The sequence below is a fragment of the Ptychodera flava genome, chromosome 12 (assembly GCF_041260155.1).
Source record: "Ptychodera flava strain L36383 chromosome 12, AS_Pfla_20210202, whole genome shotgun sequence".
In the NCBI taxonomy this organism is placed as follows: Eukaryota; Metazoa; Hemichordata; class Enteropneusta; family Ptychoderidae; genus Ptychodera; species Ptychodera flava.
The window spans coordinates 20,066,560-20,088,311 of NC_091939.1; the positions used below are offsets into that span (position 1 = coordinate 20,066,560).

The 21,752-nt window shown below is 37.3% G+C and overlaps 1 protein-coding gene across 1 annotated transcript; it reads right to left on the minus strand.

Moving 5' to 3' along the window:
* Positions 1-5,318: 5,318 nt before the first annotated feature.
* On the minus strand, positions 5,319-15,851 carry LOC139145337 (serine racemase-like). Its single transcript, XM_070716441.1, has 7 exons — positions 15,676-15,851; positions 13,076-13,458; positions 9,127-9,357; positions 8,026-8,145; positions 6,929-7,003; positions 6,243-6,452; positions 5,319-5,717 (listed from the first exon to the last, which is right to left on the minus strand). The coding sequence occupies exons 2-7, from the start codon at positions 13,238-13,240 to the stop codon at positions 5,538-5,540; spliced, it is 981 nt and encodes a 326-aa protein (XP_070572542.1). The 5' UTR covers positions 13,241-13,458; positions 15,676-15,851; the 3' UTR covers positions 5,319-5,537.
* Between the last annotated feature and the right edge of the window lie 5,901 nt (positions 15,852-21,752).

Here is a 21,752-nt window from a genome sequence, read left to right on the forward strand (position 1 = left end):
AAGGGGTGGACCATTTGATATCCTGGGGGGGGGGCTTGGTAGATTGGTGGAGAGCCATTATTTTTTTCCCCACCTGCTTCACCATGAATTATTTTTTTTCTACAGGGCATATGCTGGCAACTTTTTTTTTCACTTTCCTTCTTCGAGATATATATTTTTTTTACCAAATTTCGGTGCAATGTTTGTTTGCTTGGTTTTTCACACCCAGTAACAAGATGCTGTTCTATCGCACACAGACTATATTCAAGAAACTAAATAAAGATATGTAAATACATGTACATTTTTGATTCACTTTACAAAATATCAGTTTATAGATCTTATTTATACCATGGGTAACACACTGAAAATACAAATCAAACAACCTGATTACTGAGTTCTACATTAAGCATTAACAAACTTACAGTGAAAACTTTTCTGAGAACATCATTGGTGTCATCAGAAGAGATGATGGTATCCTACATATATTTTTGTAAAATCATGTACATTTATGGCAGGCTCCAGGCATTTACTTGTGCTTGAAAAAAATATGTCATTGTCTGACAAGTGTCCTGGTTTGAGTGATATTAGCAAGTTGAACAGTCCACTTGACTGACTGAGTCCACTTGACCTAGTTCATGGCAGGCTGTCTCTCTTCTTGTGGTATTTTGACAAAATCCATACACTCAGATTTACACATTTCTGGAAAACACTGGTGAGCAATTTCAATTTCAGCATACTTCCTCTAATCAGAAGGTCATGTATACTGTACAGTTGTTCATATTCAGTTATTGTTCCTCAAGCTTGAAATGGTTTATGCTTTATAAAACTCCAGAGCTACTGCTTGATTTTTATTGATGCTGCAGTGTGCATCGAACAATTGCCAAGATTTTTTTTTCCGAGTCGCAATGGTCCATAATTGTTTTTCCATCAGCCACTTACAGCCAGATTTTTTTTTTCGAGCAACTCCACCTGGCATCTTTTTTCCCCCCCAAATCTTCCAAGCCCCCCCAGGATATCAAATGGTCCACCCCTAATATTTTCTTTTGCCCCTCCATCCATAAGGGACCGTTCAGTTTTTACGGCCGGGGGGGGCCGGCAAATCCAGGGGGGGGGGGTCATCGTAATTTTGGAATCCGCAAAGGGGGGGGGTCATCGCTTTTTCACTGGTAGGAAAGGGGGGGTCACCACATTTTCAAAAACAATACCAACAATAAAGTTCACTTTATGCCATGGCCATGATTGACCCTCTTTACCGGCGGGCCGCCTTCGGCGGCCCACTACAATAAATATACATTATGTATTATCCATGACCCTCTTAACGGGCAGACGCCTTTGGCGGCCCACTCCAATTAGGTTTACTTCATGCAATGGCCATGATCCGACCCTCTTTACCGGCGGGCCGCCTGCGGCGGCCCACTACAATAAATTGACTTTATGTAATACCCCACGGCAATCTTACTGTAAAATTCCCAATTGAAGCCGCGGCTTGTATTAGAAACATTTTTGAGGGACCCCTGGGATCACGCACTGAATAATGGTAATGGCCGCGCGCCTTCAGCGGCCCTGTCCAGTAGAGTCTACTTTATGCAATAGCCATGATCCACCCTCTTTACCGGCGGGCCACCTTTGGTGGCCCACTAGAATAAAGTTGACCTTACGTGATGGCCCGTGACCCTCTTAGCCGGAGGGCTGCCTTTGGCGAACCACTCCAATAAAGTTTACTTTATACAATGTCCATGGACATGAGTTGTCTATGGAAATGAAGTTAAAATTGCCTTACAGTCGTCCTAATTAACAGACGTTTCAATGGATGTGGCTGAGAAGTTTGTGCACTGGCATCTCTGCTACACGAATAAAGTGCGCCGCGTACCGGAGTTCAAATCCAAACCATGCGGGTAAATTTGACATATGGGTTTTGGTTATTTTTCAGGGGGGGGGGGGTCATCATTTTTTTCGTCTGACAAAGGGGGGGGGGTCATCTTTTTTTCACAAAAAATGCAGGGGGTCTATATTTTTTTGAACACCGGCGACAAGATTTTGCCGGCCCCCCCCCAGGCCGTAAAAACTGAACGCTCCCTAAGGCAATTCTTCTCACTAAAGATGTGATGAAATATGTCAATTTAAAAAAGGACAACATATATAAATGGGCAAGTTGAACACTGATCATATCGACTGGACTTAAGGAGTAGAAAAAAGAATATGTAGGTGTTTTACAAAGAAAACAAATGACCTGAAAAAGCATGGAAAGCTATATAACTATTGGAGCTTAAAAATTGTGTCGTTCCGATAAAGTTTTTTTTTCAACTACTGACCATAGCTCAGAAGACTGCGATACGTATAATTTCTGATTCTCCAAAGTGACATTGTCACTCCCCCCCCCAAAAAAAAAAACAACCCCAACCCGATATACTGGGAGTCTAAGCTTGAATTGGTAAGCTGAGAGTCATCGTTTATCAACGTCAAAATATCATTTGCTGTGAAAGGTATCACCAAATGATTCTAATTCTAAATTAGCTTCGGCATTATGAGGAGGCTCCCCCCCCCCATAAGCATTTAAAGGGAGACGCCGCCTTTGTCAGGGACATGACTAGCTTTTCCCCTACACAGATCTATCTTTTCATCTACACAGATGTGACTATCCCCATATAGATGTGACTATCAGAGCCACGTCTATTAGTATTCATAAGTTTACTTTACCTCTCTATCATCACAGTAAATACAACCGAGAAGTTGGTTCATACGTTAGGGAGCGTTCAGTTCAGTGAGCCGGCAAATCCTTCTTGTGCATCAGTCAAAATAACATGAATAAGTGAACCCCTACCAATTGCCCCCAAAATTGATGACCCCACTTTCAAGATGACAGAATTTTCTTGAAACCCCCTATTGGTTGGGTAAGTTTTGATGCAATTTTGAATGATAACGCTGGCCGTTATCGGTGTATAGATAGAAAATAACATCGGCGTAAAAGAGATTTTTTCCAAGATCCTGCTCTTTTTCCAGAACTTGTATACACTGTATACTTTGTCTCGGAAAGTTCAAAAACTTCTTCACCACTTGTGCTGCCGCCAATTTCATGGATTACAACATCATCATCCTTTTCCTCGGCAAAATGGTCTGAGCCTGATATGTCACAGTCACTATCTGTATTTTAGACAGTTTCCAAATAATTTATGATCTCTCTCTCTCTCTCTCTCTCTCTCTCTCTCTCTCTCTCTCTCTCTCTCTCTCTCTCTCTCTCTCTGAGTTTCCATGTTTTTCTGTCCTCCGCTGAGTGCATCACAGGTCTTATTGCTTAGATTTTTCATCCTTTGTTCCCTTTGGTTGATAGATTGTGATAAAGTATAGGCTCCAGTCGCTTTGCTTTTCTCGGCAGCCGTTACTGGCTGATGTAGGCCACCGTGTTCACTCCACGATCTATGCGACAGCCTACTTCCGACATGGCAGTCTACTGTTCTGTTTTGACATTTATATGCTCACAGACTTTGGGCAAGTCTTCTCCAGTTCATGTGGTGTACTTCTCAACGGGTATTGAGCCAAAACCTACATGGCCATTTCTGTGATCGCTTCTTGGACCATACACCTGGTATTTCTGTTGATATACGTCTACCAGGTTGATTGAAAACTCTGTAACATTCCACCACATTGCCTTCGGTCCTCACTTCGAAGGAAATCACATGGATGCATTTTTAGAGGAAAATGTTCCATTTAATATCCCCTCAGATCACCCAAAATGACAGGATATAAGGGCATGGAGGGGTCGAAATAGCCAACAGGCCTAGGTAGCCACCGTTCGTGGGATGCAAAGTGAGCTACGGTAAAAGTGCTTGATCAAGGACATGCTCCGCGGTGAAATACTCTGGCGCCACACTACCATAATGTTTCCTGAAGGCCGAGAATACTTTACTATATGGCACATACATTATTTGAGTTGTAATACAAAAAAGGTATATTTATGTATTCCTTCCTTATTGCTAATTGACATAAAAAAGTCATTGAAACTTTTCATTTTATTCGAACCTTTGTGTTTAGTTATCCAGATAAGTTTCGTACATCTATTTCCTGAAAACTAGTCAGATATCTACAGTAATGCTACGCAATAGCACAAGAGGAACCTTTCCATGTATGCCAGGTTTCAGTCATATAGCTTGCGCCTAATCATTGCCTTACCTCAGCCAAAGGCTGATAGAAATTGTTCATTGCTATGGGCGAGCTAAATTTACATGAAAGCAAGCAAGTTGTGAAGGCAAGATGTTCATGTGACAAATAGTTATACTTTTATTGAGATTTACAGTGAAATGACTTCAGAAAATTAAATTATGCAGAGAATCATTTTTTGTTTCCCAGAATATATTTGAACACTGAAACTACTTTTCGACAGGGTGGATCCTAATGGAAATCAAGTGACTCCCCCTCTCTGTGCCGTTTGAAAAATACAGGAACCCCCCCCCCCCCCACCTTGCAGTTTTCAAATTTCAGGTGACACTTCCGCACTTTGCCGATCCACCCCCGGCCGCAATAACTGAACGCTCCCTAGATCAGTAACCCCCCAAACCTTCTTAGCTACTACATTTTCTACATAAACTAAAAATCATTTCTAATTAGTAAATATTCTCTAAACGGGTTTACCTTACCTAGCATGTCAGCAAAAGTTATGATAATCAACTCCGCAAAAGTTGAAACGTCGTCTGCATAAGTTGAAATATTGTCTAGCAGGTCAGAGTAGTCAAAACAACACCACCCGATCCACACACACCGCGTCCCGGTGTGCTATCCTAGGCAACATACCAGCAATTATACTGGACTTGGTAGTCTTAGACTAAGGTTTGCGTTCTATGGTATAAGTGTAGAACGCACGGTGGATCACGATGTCGAGTATAATTCATACAAGTTCATTGATTGCATCAAGTATTGCTGAACAGAAAAGAAGATCAACCCTGATGCTATACAAAAACTGTTTCATTGATAATATTAATATTTCATAATCATAATAAATGATCTTAACATTATATTTCTTAGGCTATTCACTCCTAGTTGCCCGTGTATTGTTTCACTTGTAGAACAGTGTATTCTTCTCCTTCAACTACGTTGAAATACAAATTACTTACCTCGCATACGTATACGCAACGTATATTGTATACAAAAGATTATTATACAATCATGTGCAACATTATTACTGACGAATTATTTCTAAGCATCCCAACTAAAATTCAGTTGTTGACATCAAATTGTTAAACACATACAGACAAACAGACCGCGTTGAAATTGGAAAGTCGGCCTTTGCACTAGATTCGGAAGCAGTTCAGGAAACTATTTAACAGACAGAATTAATAGAGTGAAAATTGCATCAAAGGTCAGAGCCAAGAGAGCTTTAATAAAGTCGCAATTTGAATACATTTTTGTAAATTTGAAAATATCTTGTCTCCGCTTCAGAAACATTGAAAACTCTCACACCAAAGATACCAAAGACTGCACACTTATCAATGGTAGAGTCCACTTCATTGTTACTGGGGTGTACAGAATGCGTTAAATATTGCGCAATTTCTCAGTTGAAGCAAATTTCATCGTAACCATGTGGAGAGTTTGGAAAGGTCCAGATTCCCACCAGACAGTATGATGCCAACTCTCTTGATGCTTGATGGGAGTGCTTTGAATTTGTCAGACAGGACGGCTGCCACTGCCACACAGGCGGAAGGTTCAACACAAATCTTCATCCTTTCCAACATCAACTTTATGGCTTGCTGTTGGGAGTCAAAAACGAGTAGGCGATACAATATTGCAGTCGCTTTTGGTTCGATACAGGGCGAAGGCCCTATAAGCATTAGAAAGATTGCCAATCTTTAATACAGGTTCAGGCCTTCGCCATGTATCCAACCACTAGTGACCGTGTATCATATAGCCCTAACATGGGAATGCAAAGATTAGATGGTTGGCTAAGATTTCCGAGATGCAACTCGACAGTCGTCCTTCAAATATACCACCATTTTATGACCCATTTTGTTAACTTTCCTTATCAGGTTATACGATTTTAGTGTAATCGTAAGCTTATAACAGTGTTTGTTATACCTAGTACCCAGTGATAGTATAGTGTGATTAAAAGTGGTCAAATATTTGCATTATGGAATAATCAAAAACAATGTTTTTTTGTAAATTAATGATTTGAAGAAGAAGAGTATTATGAAGACGGATGAAAGTGTTTGTGATGATTTCGAACTTTAGGAATCGCGCAAAATTTTAAACATCAATTTCAAACTTTTAAAACCTACGACGATTTGTTCTTCCGTGACTGTTATAACATCTTCTACATTATCCTTGATGATAGGCCAGGTGTTTGGACCGACTGAAGCTCGCAGGCCATCGGCGATGGTGTCGGGCACATCGGGAAGCGGAATTCGTTTTTTGGCGGCAAATGACTTGGCACAGTCGTCAGCATTCAAGGGTTCTGCCGCAAAGATCTTTATGTCTGGTTTTATATGCTGAAAGAAACAAATATATTACGAGAATCGTGAAACACTCTCACCCATGCTGCATTTCTATAACATTATTCACTGTAGAATTTTTAATTTTGAAATTTATTCATGCTGTTTCCTTGAATGCAGGAAATGTATGTTAACATGTTGTCGTAAAATATTGAAATAGGCTACTTCAGTCCAAAATGCTTTCATTGTGCACGTTCATGAATCGCACATGGGAACTTCCGGGGCGGTTTCTGTGACAGATCTCTTTCGAAATTGTCAAACGAATCATTGCTTATGACTGGTTTTTTCCAGGAGTACAAAGTTTCAGAATGTAATTTCTTTATTTTGTGAATTCTGAGTCGTATAATATTGTCTTCATCTTTGACATTGTCGCTAGAAACGCTGAGAACTAACAAATGGTATAAGGAAAAACTATCCCGAGACCACTGTGTGGTGCGTTTGGTCATTACACAAATTTGGACTCTTTCCTTTACCTTTGCCGCAATACAGATTCCAGCAAGCATTCCACCACCTGACACTGGAGCAACTATGGCATCTAGATCTGGAACCTGGAATAGACCTTTCCCTGTTATCCATCGGCGCGACAAAAATAATCAGGTCAGGGGGTGACGTGTCATTGTGTACTATGAGTTACCACAGACAAATAGAGGACAGACTAGCAATGCAGCATGCCTTTTGCTTCATGGTCGTCTCGGTAGACTATGGCCTTTTCATGTTAAAATGAGCTTCACAGGTGTTAGACTTTTTGAAGACTTTGTTTGTGGTTGATAATTGCACGAGATCATGCAAAAAGTACGAGGAGATGGCATCGTGCTGCCAGTCGCGTAGCAACCATACTTACTCTGTGAGCTATCAGGACAGAAACACTGCTTCACGCCAATCAAAACATAACACGCCAGCAGTTTCATAAACACGTCCTTCCATGACAAACTTGTAAAAGACGATATGACTGACCGTAAACCATTGAGTAAAACCAGACAGTATCGATAAAAGACGTTAAAATTTGGTTCAACCACACTCATTATACATACATAAAAATGTGAGAGGAATTTTTAAAATGGTAAAACTCACTTTCCTGAAGCTCAAAACTTTCCTGTTTTCACCAGCACGCCAATTCCGCTCAGCGTCACACTACAACAACAACATGAGCTTTGCCGAACCTACTTTTGCTTAAAAATTGGCGAAAATCCGGAAACTACCGAAGGGTGCATGGTCGGCACTCTTCGGAAAAGAGAGGCGAGAGCTACCCGAGGCGAGGCGTACATGGAGGACTTACGTAACCGCTTCACGCCTTGAACAACACCCGTTGCCACTCTCTCTCTATTTGTCTGTGGAGTACAGATACTGCACATACCCAGCGTAACCCTACGGCTAAAAAGTTCTATGAGCAATATGCAGGCTTTTATACCCTACCGCGCATTGCATCATAGAACCGGTAAAAGAACTATTAATTTTGACAAGATCTGCATCGATTTTGGCATCATAAGAGTTCACAATATAATGTTTAACCAGTATATGTTTCATTGTGTGAGTTTGTTTCTTCAGACCGTCTAACGCCATCCTTACGTACCTGATTGAGAATTTCAATTCCCAAGGTTCCTGCGCCAGCAATAATATCTGGATTTTGAGATGTAGAAATATATATAGCATCCTGTTCCTCAGCGACCTTGTTTTTCATCGCTTCCTTTGCCTGGGTGAGAACACGAAAAAAAAAGTGACAAATAAAGAGTCCGCAAAATTTTTGAAGAATTTCATGTCTATCTTTAACGACTGTGTTTCACCTTGATCTTCGAAAGTTAATCAATAGCTTTAACTTTGAAAAATTCCGCCCATTCGTTCAGTTTTTATTCTACAGTTTATTATTCTACCTAGGAAATAATGTTGAAATGCTTTGCGTTCAGCTTGTCATCACACTCTTATTTGTATTATGAGCGATGTCGTGATTACAGCTGATTTTTTCCGCAGGAATTTATTCATCAATAAATATATATTTGAATCTCTGTGTTAGCTGGGATAATACTTTAAATGCGATTGGAACTAATTTGGGATAATTGGATCGTCATATTTTTCAAATTTTTCAAAAGTGTTAGGTGCCTCATAGCTGAATGTTGCAATATTACAAATTACTCACAAAACAAGTGTGTAACTTAAAAAGAAAAGCAGGTGAGCTTATATTTGCAGGTTAAAACGTCCGTGTTTCGCCATCCAATTATACAAAATTAGTTCCAATCGGGTTTTTATATTCTATACGTCAATTACACCTTTGAGGAACACTGCCCGCTATTTTGACCGGCGGACCTGCTCAACTTTAGAACGAGATTTTCAATGGGAATTTGCAGGCTATTTAGAACTCGTATTGATCTGTTGTGTTCCAATCTTTTGTTGCTCATCTGATCTGTAATTGTCCCGCGATTCTATTAAAGAAGTTACGTCTCAATTGCTCGTGCAGAGAGAATCTTGAAATAAATAAAGAAATGAATAAATTAATCAAATGAACGAACGAATGAACGACTGATCGAACAAATAAACAATGTTGAACGAGTAAATTGCTAATCAAACGACAACAAACAAACATAAAACACATACATGTGGGCGCTAATAGTTGAATATATATGTATGAATGAATGAATTAATAAATGGATGAATGAATGAAACATCTTAATTAGTTTACCTTTTCACCGGGTTCACAGAAAACCACTTTAGCCCCGTAGCCTTCCACAGCGCTAATTTTACTTTGGGAAGTGTTGTTTTGCATTACGACGAATGCCTGGATTTTCTTCATTCTTGCAATAAGTCCCAAAGCTTGGCCGAAGTTTCCACTGCTGTACGTCACAACTTTGATTCCCGACCGGTCCTCTACGTTGTCCACTAACTTGCTGAGTGCATTATAAGCACCACGGAACTGAAGAAAAGAGTTCAAAAGATATCGACTCCGATTATTAAACATTGCTACTCAATACTCAAACGTGAAAATATTAATAAAAATATACTGTGATTATGGTAATAAGCCTTTCGGGGAAAGTTTTGCGTTTCTTTCGAAGTTTCGACCTTATTTCGTAGTTTTGCACATCTTAGGTAAAATAGTGCAACTTTCGAAACAAAATAGAAGTCACACATGTACAAGCAAAGCTCTTAAATTTTCTCTTACCGCCAAATGTCGATTCAGAGAGAGAGAGAGAGAGAGAGAGAGAGAGAGAGAGAGAGAGAGAAATAATCGCAATCATACACTAGGTCAGAATTCGTAAGACAATAGTTGTAAACATAGACCCAAAACAGCACAGAACAGAAAGTAAATAGACGGTACACAAACAAAGTCAAATTCATGAAAGAAAGATATATGGACCCCTGGCCAAAAGACCAAGAAGTGATGCCAGGTGTTTCGAAAATAGTAAGCACATCCTACCCTACATGTGGCACCCGCCATATATCAATCTATAAGTCAGATAGGTAGTGGTCACTAAAGGCCCCATGTCACAGATGCCATCAACGATCATTTGTCGAAGAGAGATATTGTTTTTTTCTACCAGCTTGCGATACCCGCCAAAAAGCGTTTGAATGTAGAGACAAGTCTTGCTCTAGTGTAACCCTGATTTAACAGTTTGTAAGAGAGATGGCCATGCCTCTCTACAAAATCACCATATGAACTGCATGCTCTTGCATATCGAATAAGCTGGGAAATGTATACCCCATAAGCTGGTGAGAGGGGAATATTACTAATGAGGTGGGGAAAATTGATTATACTAAAGTTGAAATCATATCTCTTGTCATATAGCCTAGTAGAAAGGTGACCATTAGAGTCAAATTCAATTAAGAGAGAGAGAGAGAGAGAGAGAGAGAGAGAGAGAGAGAGAGAGAGAGAGATTTTGATACGTTAACTGGTGAGGACTCTTTGGTATACGCCATCTTTCAACTCAGTTCACAAGATGTTCCGAAGACGGTTTTACAATTCAAGCACAACATCGGTGATAAACATGTATATCGTAATGTTCAGAACATTACATCTTCACCGGTATATCAATGTTTCTGTGGATGTATACTTTGCCCTAGTGACGAGTTATGTAAAATGGCAGTCAACAAGTATGATCGTAATTCACCGATCTCTTTAAGGTAGAATGTATCGCTTTTGGGCAGATATTCGAACTTTCAAATTTTTACAATACTTTTCAGCTCACGTATTCACACACGTGAGCTACTGTCTGTCTGTCTGTTTACACGATAACTCAAAAACGCCTAAACGAATTCAAGTCAGATTTGGTACACAAGCACCATATGCTAATGCAAAGAACTGATTAGATTTGGTTAGTGTGGCTTGCATATAAATGAAGTTATAAAATATTTTTTTCATATAATGGCGTCTTATAGAGACATAATTACAGGTCGACATATATCAAGAAATACTGCACAAAATGTCATGAAACTTTTCACTAATGACAATCAGAACATTATGATAATACTGTGAGTGTCATGTCAATTATCTGCTAATTTGCATATTTAATAAACTTTTGTAATTAGTGATATTACTCTGAAATTCCCTGACAAAAGTTGATGATACCAGCAGCAAATATTGACCTGATAGATATCTAATTGAATTGAGAAGCATTGAGCAGTGTCTAGTTAATAAACAGCTCATTTGCGTATTTAATGAAGTTTTGTAATTATTAATATAACTCAGAAATAACTACACCACATTAGATGAAATCAGCTGCAGATACTGATCCGAAAGATATCTGACTGTGTTGTGAAGCACTAAGCAGTGTCAAGACAATTAAGGGTTCATTTGCATATTTAATGAACTTTGCAATCAGTGATATTATAACTCAAAAATTAGAGCATTACATTTGATTAACGTGCTACCGATGTTAATCTGATAGATATCTAATTGTCCCATGAAGCATTGAGCAGTGTCAAGTTAATAAACAGCTCATTTGCATATTAAATGATGATTTGTAATGAGTAATTTAACTGCAAAAGTACTGTGCGAAAGTTGATGAAACCTGCTACAGATATTAATTGATCTGATAGATATCTGATTGTTCTGTGAAGCAATAATTAGCAGTGTCAAGTTCATTAATGGCTCTTTGCATATATTATAAACTTTGTAATTAGTATGTACCTCCGAAATTACAGCACAAAATTTGATGAAGCCTGCTCCAGATATTGACTGTTCTGTGAAGCATTTAACAGTATCAACTTAATTCACGGTTCCTTTGCAAATATTACAATAGTAATAACCACAAAATTACAGCACCATTTTGATGAAAATTTCTACAGATATTGACCTTGTCGATGTCTGATTGTACCGCGAAGCATTAAGCTGTGTCACATCAATAAGTGTCTCATTTTTCATGTGTCATGAATTTTTGTAATTAGTACTCCAAAACTGTTCTACAGGTATAAATATTGATCTGAGAGACTAGTATCGTACCCTTCTGTGAAACGTTTAGCCGTGTCAATAAAGGGTTATTTGCATATTCAATGACCTTTTGTAATTAGTAATATGAGTCAAAATTACTGTACCCGATCCGATTACACTTGCTACATATATGAAGGTGACAGATGTCTGGCCTATACAGAAAAATATTAAAGAGGGCATTTCAAAAATATGGTGACCCCCCTCTATCACCAAAGTCAAAAACAGGGTGACGTCCCCCCGGCGGTGGCAGTCCCGGGTTGGTGGGTACCCATGCTTGTTACCCAAGTTTGAAAAGTACCCCCTTTCCTAGAATATTTCTGAGAAAAATACCCCCTATTTGTGGCAAATCTGGGAGAAATTAGCTGTAAAAAACATACCCTTATTTTCGAAATCTAGGAGGTTAGTATGTTGACTTCCAGGGTTGACCCTGGAGGTTGACTTTGTATACATGTACATACATCACAAATGTTTGTCCTCACCTGATTTTAGTCACATTCATACACAATCATCTTCAATATCCGTTTGGATCTGGAGTTCTCTGCTGGCTCCTGTGTGACAATACACCTCCCATCATCTACTGTCTCGTCGGTTACTCTGAAAAAGTACGTCTTTTCCTCGATTTCACAGACCTAGAATCTCCGAGATGACTGAAGAAAAACACCCCTTTTCCGTGAATTTGGTAACGCGCATGGGTACCCACCAACCCGGGGACTGCCACCACCGGGCGTCCCCCCCCCCCCATGAATCCACCACCCCCCAGACCGAAGAAAGTGGCCAGTCCCTAGAGCCGATGGAAATTTCATAGCACACAGTCATAGACCACTAATTCATTTTGAAGTTGTTTACGGCAGCGGCTGGATGCATTAACATCGTGGAGCTGAAGTCAAGATATGGTTTACGATACTGTGGAAAAAAAACTTATTTTGGGTTCTCAAGTCACATTTAGTTATTACAGAAAAGGACCATCCTGAATTGTGTGTATTTGCCATACGAGGGGAGCATAAGCTTATATATTGATAAAAAATGCGATAATACCGACAGTTTACCATTCATTGCTGTGCCATATGCATTCGCCAATATTTCGATGTTTACAGGTGTGAGCAACGCTAAATGCAGACGTTGGTTTATAGAAAGGGCTACCTTTCCAGTTCTTTAGTCAGATGTAGATGTAAGGTGGACTTGCGTGCCTATTTGAAAATCACTATACCTTGAAAGCCCCGCACTTTTGGAACAGTTCACATTTGAAGAACAGCTCTCTTCCAGCCAAACCATCCATGGTTTTACTCGTCATGATGGGTGTAACGTGGGCAGCGGGTTTGATTCTTTCGACGGCTTCTTCCACATCTTTGTACGTCAAGCAGTATTCCCCCATTTTGTGTCAGGGAGCTTAGTAAAGTGTTGTATATTATAATGATTGTACTCGACGCAGCTGCTTGTGTCAGACCGGCCTGTTGAAGACACCACTATCAGATCAGAGTATAAATATGCCTTCGAAGTTTGACCCAAATAAAATAGACCTCGAGTACGTATTGAGGTCATGTCAGGCCCGGTCACGATACCGACACAGCAGCTGTACAGTTCTCAAGGAGCCTTCAGTAATTACAGGTGGGGGTGGGCCGGGGGAATTGGGGGGAGGGTCACTTTTTAGAAAACAGTTCAAGGGGGAGGGTCACTTTTTATAAACCTATCTTGGGGGGAGGGTCACTTTTGACAGAAGCTGATATTATGGCCAAAACTTTGATTGTCCGTGTGATATTTCCTGAATAGGAAATCACCAACAAAATGCGCACACACTTATAGACCACCATGCATAGTGAATTGACATTTGGTGAGATTCCACAATCAAATTTCTTACACAACCATAGACTTGTAACCACTCTAGTCTAATCAAGAACAATTATCTTAATAATCAAGCATACATAAATGCACAGATTTATCTAATTTTGTACTGAAAAAAAATTATTCATAGTTTCATCATAGAAATTCCAAAATCAAATTTCTTGCACAACCATGGACTTGTAACCACTCTAGTCTTATCAAGAATAATATTGTGAATAATCAGGCATGCATAAATGCACAGATTTATCTAATTTTGTACTGAAAAAAAATTATTCATAGTTTCATCATAGACCCCAATGCATAGTGAATCGACATTTTGGTGAAATTCCAAAATCAAATTTCTTGCACAACCATAGACTTGCAACCACTCTAGTCTAATCAAGAATAATAATGTGAATAATCAGGCATGCATAAATGCACAGATTTATCTAATTTTGTACTGAAAAAAAATTATTCATAGTTTCATCATAGACCCCAATGCATAGTGTATGGACATTTTGGTGAAATTCCGAAATCATATTTCTTGCACAACCATAGACTTGTAACCACTGTAGTCTAATCAAGAACAATAATCTAAATAATCAAGCATGCATAAATGCACAGATTTATCTAATTTTGTACTGAAAAAGAAATTATTCGTAGTTTCATCATAGAGCCCAATGTATAGTGTATGGACATTTTGGTGAAATTCCGAAATCATATTTCTTGCACAACCATAGACTTGTAACCACTGTAGTCTAATCAAGAACAATAACCTAAATAATCAAGCATGCATAAATGCACAGATTTATCTAATTTTGTACTGAAAAAAAATTATTCATACTTTCATCATAGACCCCAATGCATAGTGTATGGACATTTTGGTGAAATTCCGAAATCATATTTCTTGCACTGTTGTAACCACTGTAGTCTAATCAAGAACAATAATCTAAATAATCAAGCATGCATAAATGCACAGATTTATCTAATTTTGTACTGAAAAAAAATTATTCGTAGTTTCATCATAGACCCCAATGTATAGTGTATGGACATTTTGGTGAAATTCCGAAATCATATTTCTTGCACAACCATAGACTTGTAACCACTGTAGTCTAATCAAGAACAATAACCTAAATAATCAAGCATGCATAAATGCACAGATTTATCTAATTTTGTACTGAAAAAAAATTATTCATAGTTTCATCATAAACCCCAATGCATAGTGTATTGAATGACATTTGGTGAAATTCCAAAATCATATTTCTTGCACAACCATAGACTTGTAACCACTCTAGACTAATCAAGAAAATTAATAAGAATAATTAAGAATACACAAATGCACAGATTTAAAGATTTACCTATTTTTGTATTGGAAAAAACTATTCATAATTTCATCATAAACACCATGGATAGTGAACCAACTTTTTAGATGAAATTCAGAAATCAATTTCTTGTACACAAATGATCATTTTACTTCCCTATTCAAGCAAGGTACATTTAAATACATTATCAAACATATATTAAATACAGATATAGCATGTTTTGTGGGGGTAAATTGTCAATAATTTGCCTGATAGACTCCATGTATTATGATTTGATATTTTTGGATGAAGCACTAAATCAGCTACATCTTGCCTTCTTATAGTTGCACAAAATATGGTGACCCTCCCTAAACTGTATGAAATACCATATCTCTTCAAATATTCTTGCGTGATAATTTGCGATTGTCCCTCCAAAAACACCAGCCCTCCCCTCTGTAATTTGTACCTAACATAACAATTGAACCAATTGTTTTATAAATTAGCTGATACTGTTTTAGTTATTCCCGGGGAGAATTCCGCAGTAGGTGGGGGGGAGGGTCAAGTTTTAGAATGTCGGACAAGGGGGAGGGTCACATTTTAGACAGGAGGATTGGGGGGAGGGTCACATTTTACGAAACAGGTGTTCGCGAAATTCCCCCGGCCCACCCCCCCTGTAATTACTGAAGGCTCCCTAATGGCACACATCAAGTCAATTTTACCTTATACTGACTGTTCAAAGTACAAGTTTTCTTAAGGTGGCAATAGTGTGTGTGCTCGAAACGCCATTACATTTACGTTGAATGCATTCAAACAGGAGCTGTATGGTTTTGCGAATGGTTGATTGTTATGCTACGCCCTTCGTCTAAAGATTTGACCTCAACAAAGTTGTTTACAATATGAGTCACACAGCGAAAAAGTGAAGTATTGGAAACCATTATTTAAATTTGCTCTGTATTTGCTACAGGTTAGGGACTGGACAGAAATTACAGTGGGGTAGGTCGCCATTTTTCGCGCAAGCATTTTGAAGGGTCATAAAATTTTGTGCAAACCTATGGGGAGGGTCACCTTTTTTCATGCATCAAAGCTGAAGCTGAACTTGCATGTGCACGTATTGAAGAATATGGAATACTGAAAAAAAGAAAAAATACCTTCTGGCACTTTTCATTTTCTGCCATTTCTATTTTCGGCGCGACCTTCGGGCGCAAGTTTTAGGGTATACATGTATTAAACAATTTATTGATGATCCAAGCCGCCACATTGAGGCAACAGATTTAGGTTATTATGATTTCTAGTTGCCCACCTCCTCTGCTGTGCATAACTATCCCCTACAATGACTAAAAGTTTCATGCAGCGGTTTCAATCGGGTTTGAACTCACAATGTACGGCACCCAGTCGCCTAGCGGAGAAGCCACAGACAAAACAGCTCGGCCAATAACAATTTGGGGGATCACTTTTGATATCATTCTCCCATTGTCAATATATTGGGTATTAGTCGGTGTCAAATAATTATGTCGCTGTATATACACTTTTACTTTTTTAGGACTTTGACAGAATACAAGTATTTAGAATAGTGCATAGTGTCATAAATAACAACTGGAAGCTTCAGGTCAAACAACCTTTGAATAACAATTTGGGAGCAGATAACCTATGTGTTATTTGTGGTTTCCTCATAGCCTACAGTGTATAGTGAATCAACATTTCGATGAAATTCGGAAATCAAATTTCTTGCACACACATGCACTTGCAACCACCTTAGTCTGATCAAGTACATTAATATCAATAATCAAGCATACATAAATATAGATTTACCTAGATTTGTATTCAAAAAAAACTTCATTATTTCCTCATAGACTACAATGTATAGTGGATCAACATTTTGGTGAAATTCAAAAATCATATTTCTTGCATACACATGGACTTGTAACCACCCTAGTGTAATCAAGCACATTTATATCAATAATCAAGCATACATAATTACACAGATTTACCGAGTATTGTAAAAAAAAATTATTCATAGTTTCCTCATCGACTACAATGTATAGTGGATCAACATTTTAGATGAAATTCCAAAATAAAATTTCTTGTACACAAATGTAACCACCCTTTTCTAATAAAGTACAATTATGTCAATTATTCAGGGTCCATATATGCACAAATAAGTGCATGTTTTTAATTGGGAAAAAATTATTTACAGTTTTGTTATAGACTCCCATGTATAGTGGATCAACAATTTCAGCAAAATTCCAAAATCAAGTTTCTTGTTCGCATGTGCACTTGTAAACATCCCATGCTAATCAAGTACATTTATATCAGCTATTTAACGTCTGTAGATGAACACATATTGCTAGTTTATAATGAAAAATAAACGTTCATAGTTTCTCATAAACTACCATGTATAAGCTTAGCGAATCAACATTATCAATGAAATCTAAAAATTACATTTTTGTACACGTGTGGACTTTTACCTGCCACTTAAAGCAAAGTACATTCACTTGAATTATCACACACATATGATTCGATATTTTTTGGACAAAAGCATTATATCAGTCACATTTTGCCTTCCTTTTGGGAGGGGGCCTTCAAAAGTATAGCAAGTCAGAAGGGGGGACTTGAACACATTGCGGGTTTGTTAGGGAGGATTGAGTAACAGGGGAGGGTCCCTATTTTCATGCACGGATGAAGGAAGGGTCACTAATTTTTGTGCAAGAACTTTTTAGAAGTCACTGTTTTTGATGCAGCAGTGTTTCGAAAAACACCGGCCCACCCACCCCTGTAGTTTCTGTTCAGTCCCTTAAACACAACTACCCCCCCTCCCCCCAGTACGAAATCGCTATGGAAAACGATACACGTATTTATTAATAATAAATAACTGATTGAATCGTTGTCGTTTTACCTTTCGGATTAGCACTGTCACTCTTCATTATTATACACCTACGTCTGTAATCCGTGGGCTTGAGGAGCCGTGCACACCCCCCACATCTCTACTTCATGGGTATTTTTTTGTTCTTTAGGACCTGCTGAAGAAGAAAAAAGATGTTAACATTGGATATTTTGGGAAGCACTACCTATCTGGGTTGGTTTTTGATTTGCATGTACCGCAAAAATGGCGAAAAATGGGTAGGGTTAGGGGGTACTATATCCTCCCCTACATTGAGTAAACTAGCATGAAAATAACACAAACCTTACATTTTTGAAAAGCTCAGATACTGCTATTTATGAGAAACACCAACTTTAGCAAAATAAATTTGTGTACATTGAATAAGACGACTATAAAATGAATTTTTTTGCCAATTTTGAAATTTTTTACCCAAAATACCATGTAACAATTGTGATTTACTTTTTATGAAGCAAAATTTCGACAGCTTTTTGTATTTACATTATTTATTTCTACATATTAAACAATGATGAAGTAAACTGGCTTGAAATGATATATACTTTATATATCTATCTTTATATATCTTTCTAAAATGCATAAGTTTTTAGCAAAAAATATGACGTCATAGAATTGGATGACTTCAAATCAATTTTTTCTAGTAATTCAGTATTTTTAACCGGAAGAAAATATGATAAATATGGTTTCCTTCCAATGAAGCAAATCAAATGCATTTATGGATGTTGTTTACTTGTTGCAATGTGCTGAAGAAGAAAATAAATGTCAAAAGTGGGTATTTTCCATGCAGTATTGTCTCTAGTCACTAAACTTACCAGTTTTGCTATACTAGTGTACAGTGAATGAGTATATTATTCGTATGCAATGAACTAATGCACAGCTATAAAAAGAAGACTTAAAACATGTCAATGTAGTCTTATTGTCATTTTCTCCTTGAAGTAATATAAGATGTTGATTACTCTCTATTTTTATAAATATACTTTTCAGTATTTTCTATAAAAACGTCCTGATAAGACGTATTTTGACAATTTTCTATGCCTCCTTGTCTTAAGATGCAGCAAGTATAAAAATCTAGGAGGCAGTGGGCTAGAGGGAGGTCTACGTCCAACCCCCCCCCCCCACCCCAACTCAGAGAATAATAAACCTGTATTTTTAGAAACCTTGGGATCCCTAGAATACAAAATGGGATTTTAACAGAAAAAAATATAGGGACTCAATAGCTGTTACGGTCATGTTTTGAAGGGTACCTGAAAATCACGATTTTGCGACGCACATGCATTTTTTGTCAAATCTGTCTTCTTGTAAGTCATTTGCTGAGCTTACTCTTTAACATGACCTGACTTGTGTGGTATCATTAGAAAGGCAATTTATTGTTCTTTAAAATGTTATATTGAAATATGCAATACCTTCTATACTTTCCATTAAATAGGACCAAAACTTGCAAATTACTGTCAAAAATAATCTTAAATTCTACCAGCTACGTACCTAGACATAATACGAAGGGCAATGATTTGTATTAAATTCATTTTATTTGCTACAGAAACATGTTAGAAACTTGAAATGAACTTTAAACTGAAAAAAATATTGGATGCTGTAGCTGTAACAGTCATATTTTGAAGGGTACCACAAAATCACAGAATTGCCGACTCGCATACGTTTTTGTTAAACCTGTCTTCTTGTAAGTCGTCTGCTGAGCTTATATTTTAACATGACACATCTAATTGGGTATCATTAGAAAGGCAATTTATTTTGATTTAAAATGATATATTTCAATAACCAATATCTTCTATAGTTTTCATGAAATAGGACCAAAATTTACACCATACCCCAAAGTTTTAAGTTGCAAATTACAGTCACCACTAATTTCAAAATCAACCTATTATTTACATGGACATATTACAAAAGGCAGTGTTTTGTATATATCTGTTTTATATGCTACAAGGACATGTCACAAATATGAAATAGACTTTTAACATACAAAATATTAGGATTGAGTGGCTGTTACTAGCATGTTATGACGGGTACCGTGAAGTCACAGTATTGCCGACTTGCACATGTTTTTGTTAAATGTGTTGTCTTGCAAATCATCTGCTGAGCTTACTCTTTACTATAGCTTAGTTTATGAGCTGTCATTGGAAAGGAAATTTATTTTGCTTTAAAATGACATATTATAATATGCAATATATTTTATAGTTTTTATGAAATAGGACCAAAGCTTACCCCATACCCGAAAGTTTCGGGCAACTGGAATATAATTTAGATAAATTCTATAAAAAAGGCAAAATTTGAATGAAACCTATATCATTTGTTACAGAGACAATTCCAAAGTATGAAAGATACCATTAACAGAATAATTATTGTAACCTAATTGCTGTTAGCATCATGTTTTGAAGGGTTGCAGAATATATATTGCTGAAACCCTATAAATTTTATTAAACAACTTTCCATGAAAGTTATCTGCCAACCTGTATTTTATAGGTGACCCACATTGTAGGGTATCATTCCAAGGAGTTTTTATCACTCTTTATTTTAGCATATCATAAAGTGCATTATCATCTTAATTTGTAATGAAATAGCAAAAATAACTTACCCAAGCCTTTATTTTTATATGCAAACTACATCTGTTCGAAAACTTACTTTAGATGAAGTTTGCGAATTCGGGGTATGGGGTAAGGTTTGGTCCTATTTCATGAACACTGTAGAAGATATTGCATATTACAATATGTTGTTTCAAAGCAAAATAAATTATCTTTCCAATGATAGCCCACAAGCTAGGTTTTAGTAAAACGTAAGCTCAGCAGATGACTAACAAGACGATACACTAAACAAAAACACATACGTATTGGCAATATCTTGACTTTACAGTACCCTTCAAAACATGAGGGCAACAACCATTAAATCCAAATATTTTGTCTGTTAAAAGTCTATTTCATATTTGTGACATGTCCTTGTAGCAAATAAAATAAATTTCATACAAAGCAATGCCTTTTGTAATATGTCTAGGTAAAACGTTTGGTAGAATTTGAGATTAGCTGTGATACTAATTGGCAATAAACTTTGGGGTGAGGGGTAAGTTTTGGTCTTATTTCATGAACACTAAAGAAAATATTATATTTTACAACATGTCATATCAAATAGGAATAAATTACCTTTCTAATGATAGCCAAGTAGCCAGGTTATGTTAAAAATAAGCTCAGTAGATGACTTACAAGAAGACAGGTTTAACAAAATGTAAGCGAGTTGGCAATACAGTGATCTTGTGGTACTCTTCAATGTATGACTGTTACAGCTACAGTATTCCAATATTTTTTCTGTTTAAAGTTCATTTCAAATTTTTAATATGTTTCTGTAGCAAATAAAACAAATTTTATACAAATCATTGCCCTTCGTATTATGTCCTGGTAAATAATTGGCAGAATTGGAGATTAGTTTGACGATAATTTGTGACATAAAACTTTGGGGTGAGGGGTAAGTTTTGGTCCTATTTCATGAATACTATAGAAGCTATTTCATCTTGCAATATAGCATTTTAAAGAACAATAAATTGCCTTTCTAATGATATCCAACAAGCCAGGTCATGTTAAAATATAAGCCCAGCAGACGACTTACAAGAAGAAAAGTTTTACAAAACGTAAGCGAGTCGGAAATACTGTGATTCTGCGATACCCTTCAAAATATGACTGTTACAGCTACAGCATCCCAATATTTTTCTGTTAAATTTTCATTTCAAGTTTTTAACATGTTTTTGTAGCAAATAAAACAAATTTAATACAAATCATTGCCCTTTGTACTATGTCTTGGTAAATAATAGGCAGAATTTGAGATTAGGTTTGACAGTAATTTGCGACATTAAACTGTGGGGTATGGGGTAAGTT

Excerpts from the sequence above, each read along its gene's own strand:
- LOC139145337 (XM_070716441.1), bottom strand. The coding sequence starts at position 13,240 with ATGGGGGAATACTGCTTGACGTACAAAGATGTGGAAGAAGCCGTCGAA. Across the intron at positions 7,004-8,025 it reads GAATTGAAATTCTCAATCAG|GTTCCAGATCTAGATGCCAT; the intron begins GTACGTAAGGAT and ends GGTCTATTCCAG. Across the intron at positions 6,453-6,928 it reads GAATCTGTATTGCGGCAAAG|CATATAAAACCAGACATAAA; the intron begins GTAAAGGAAAGA and ends TGTTTCTTTCAG.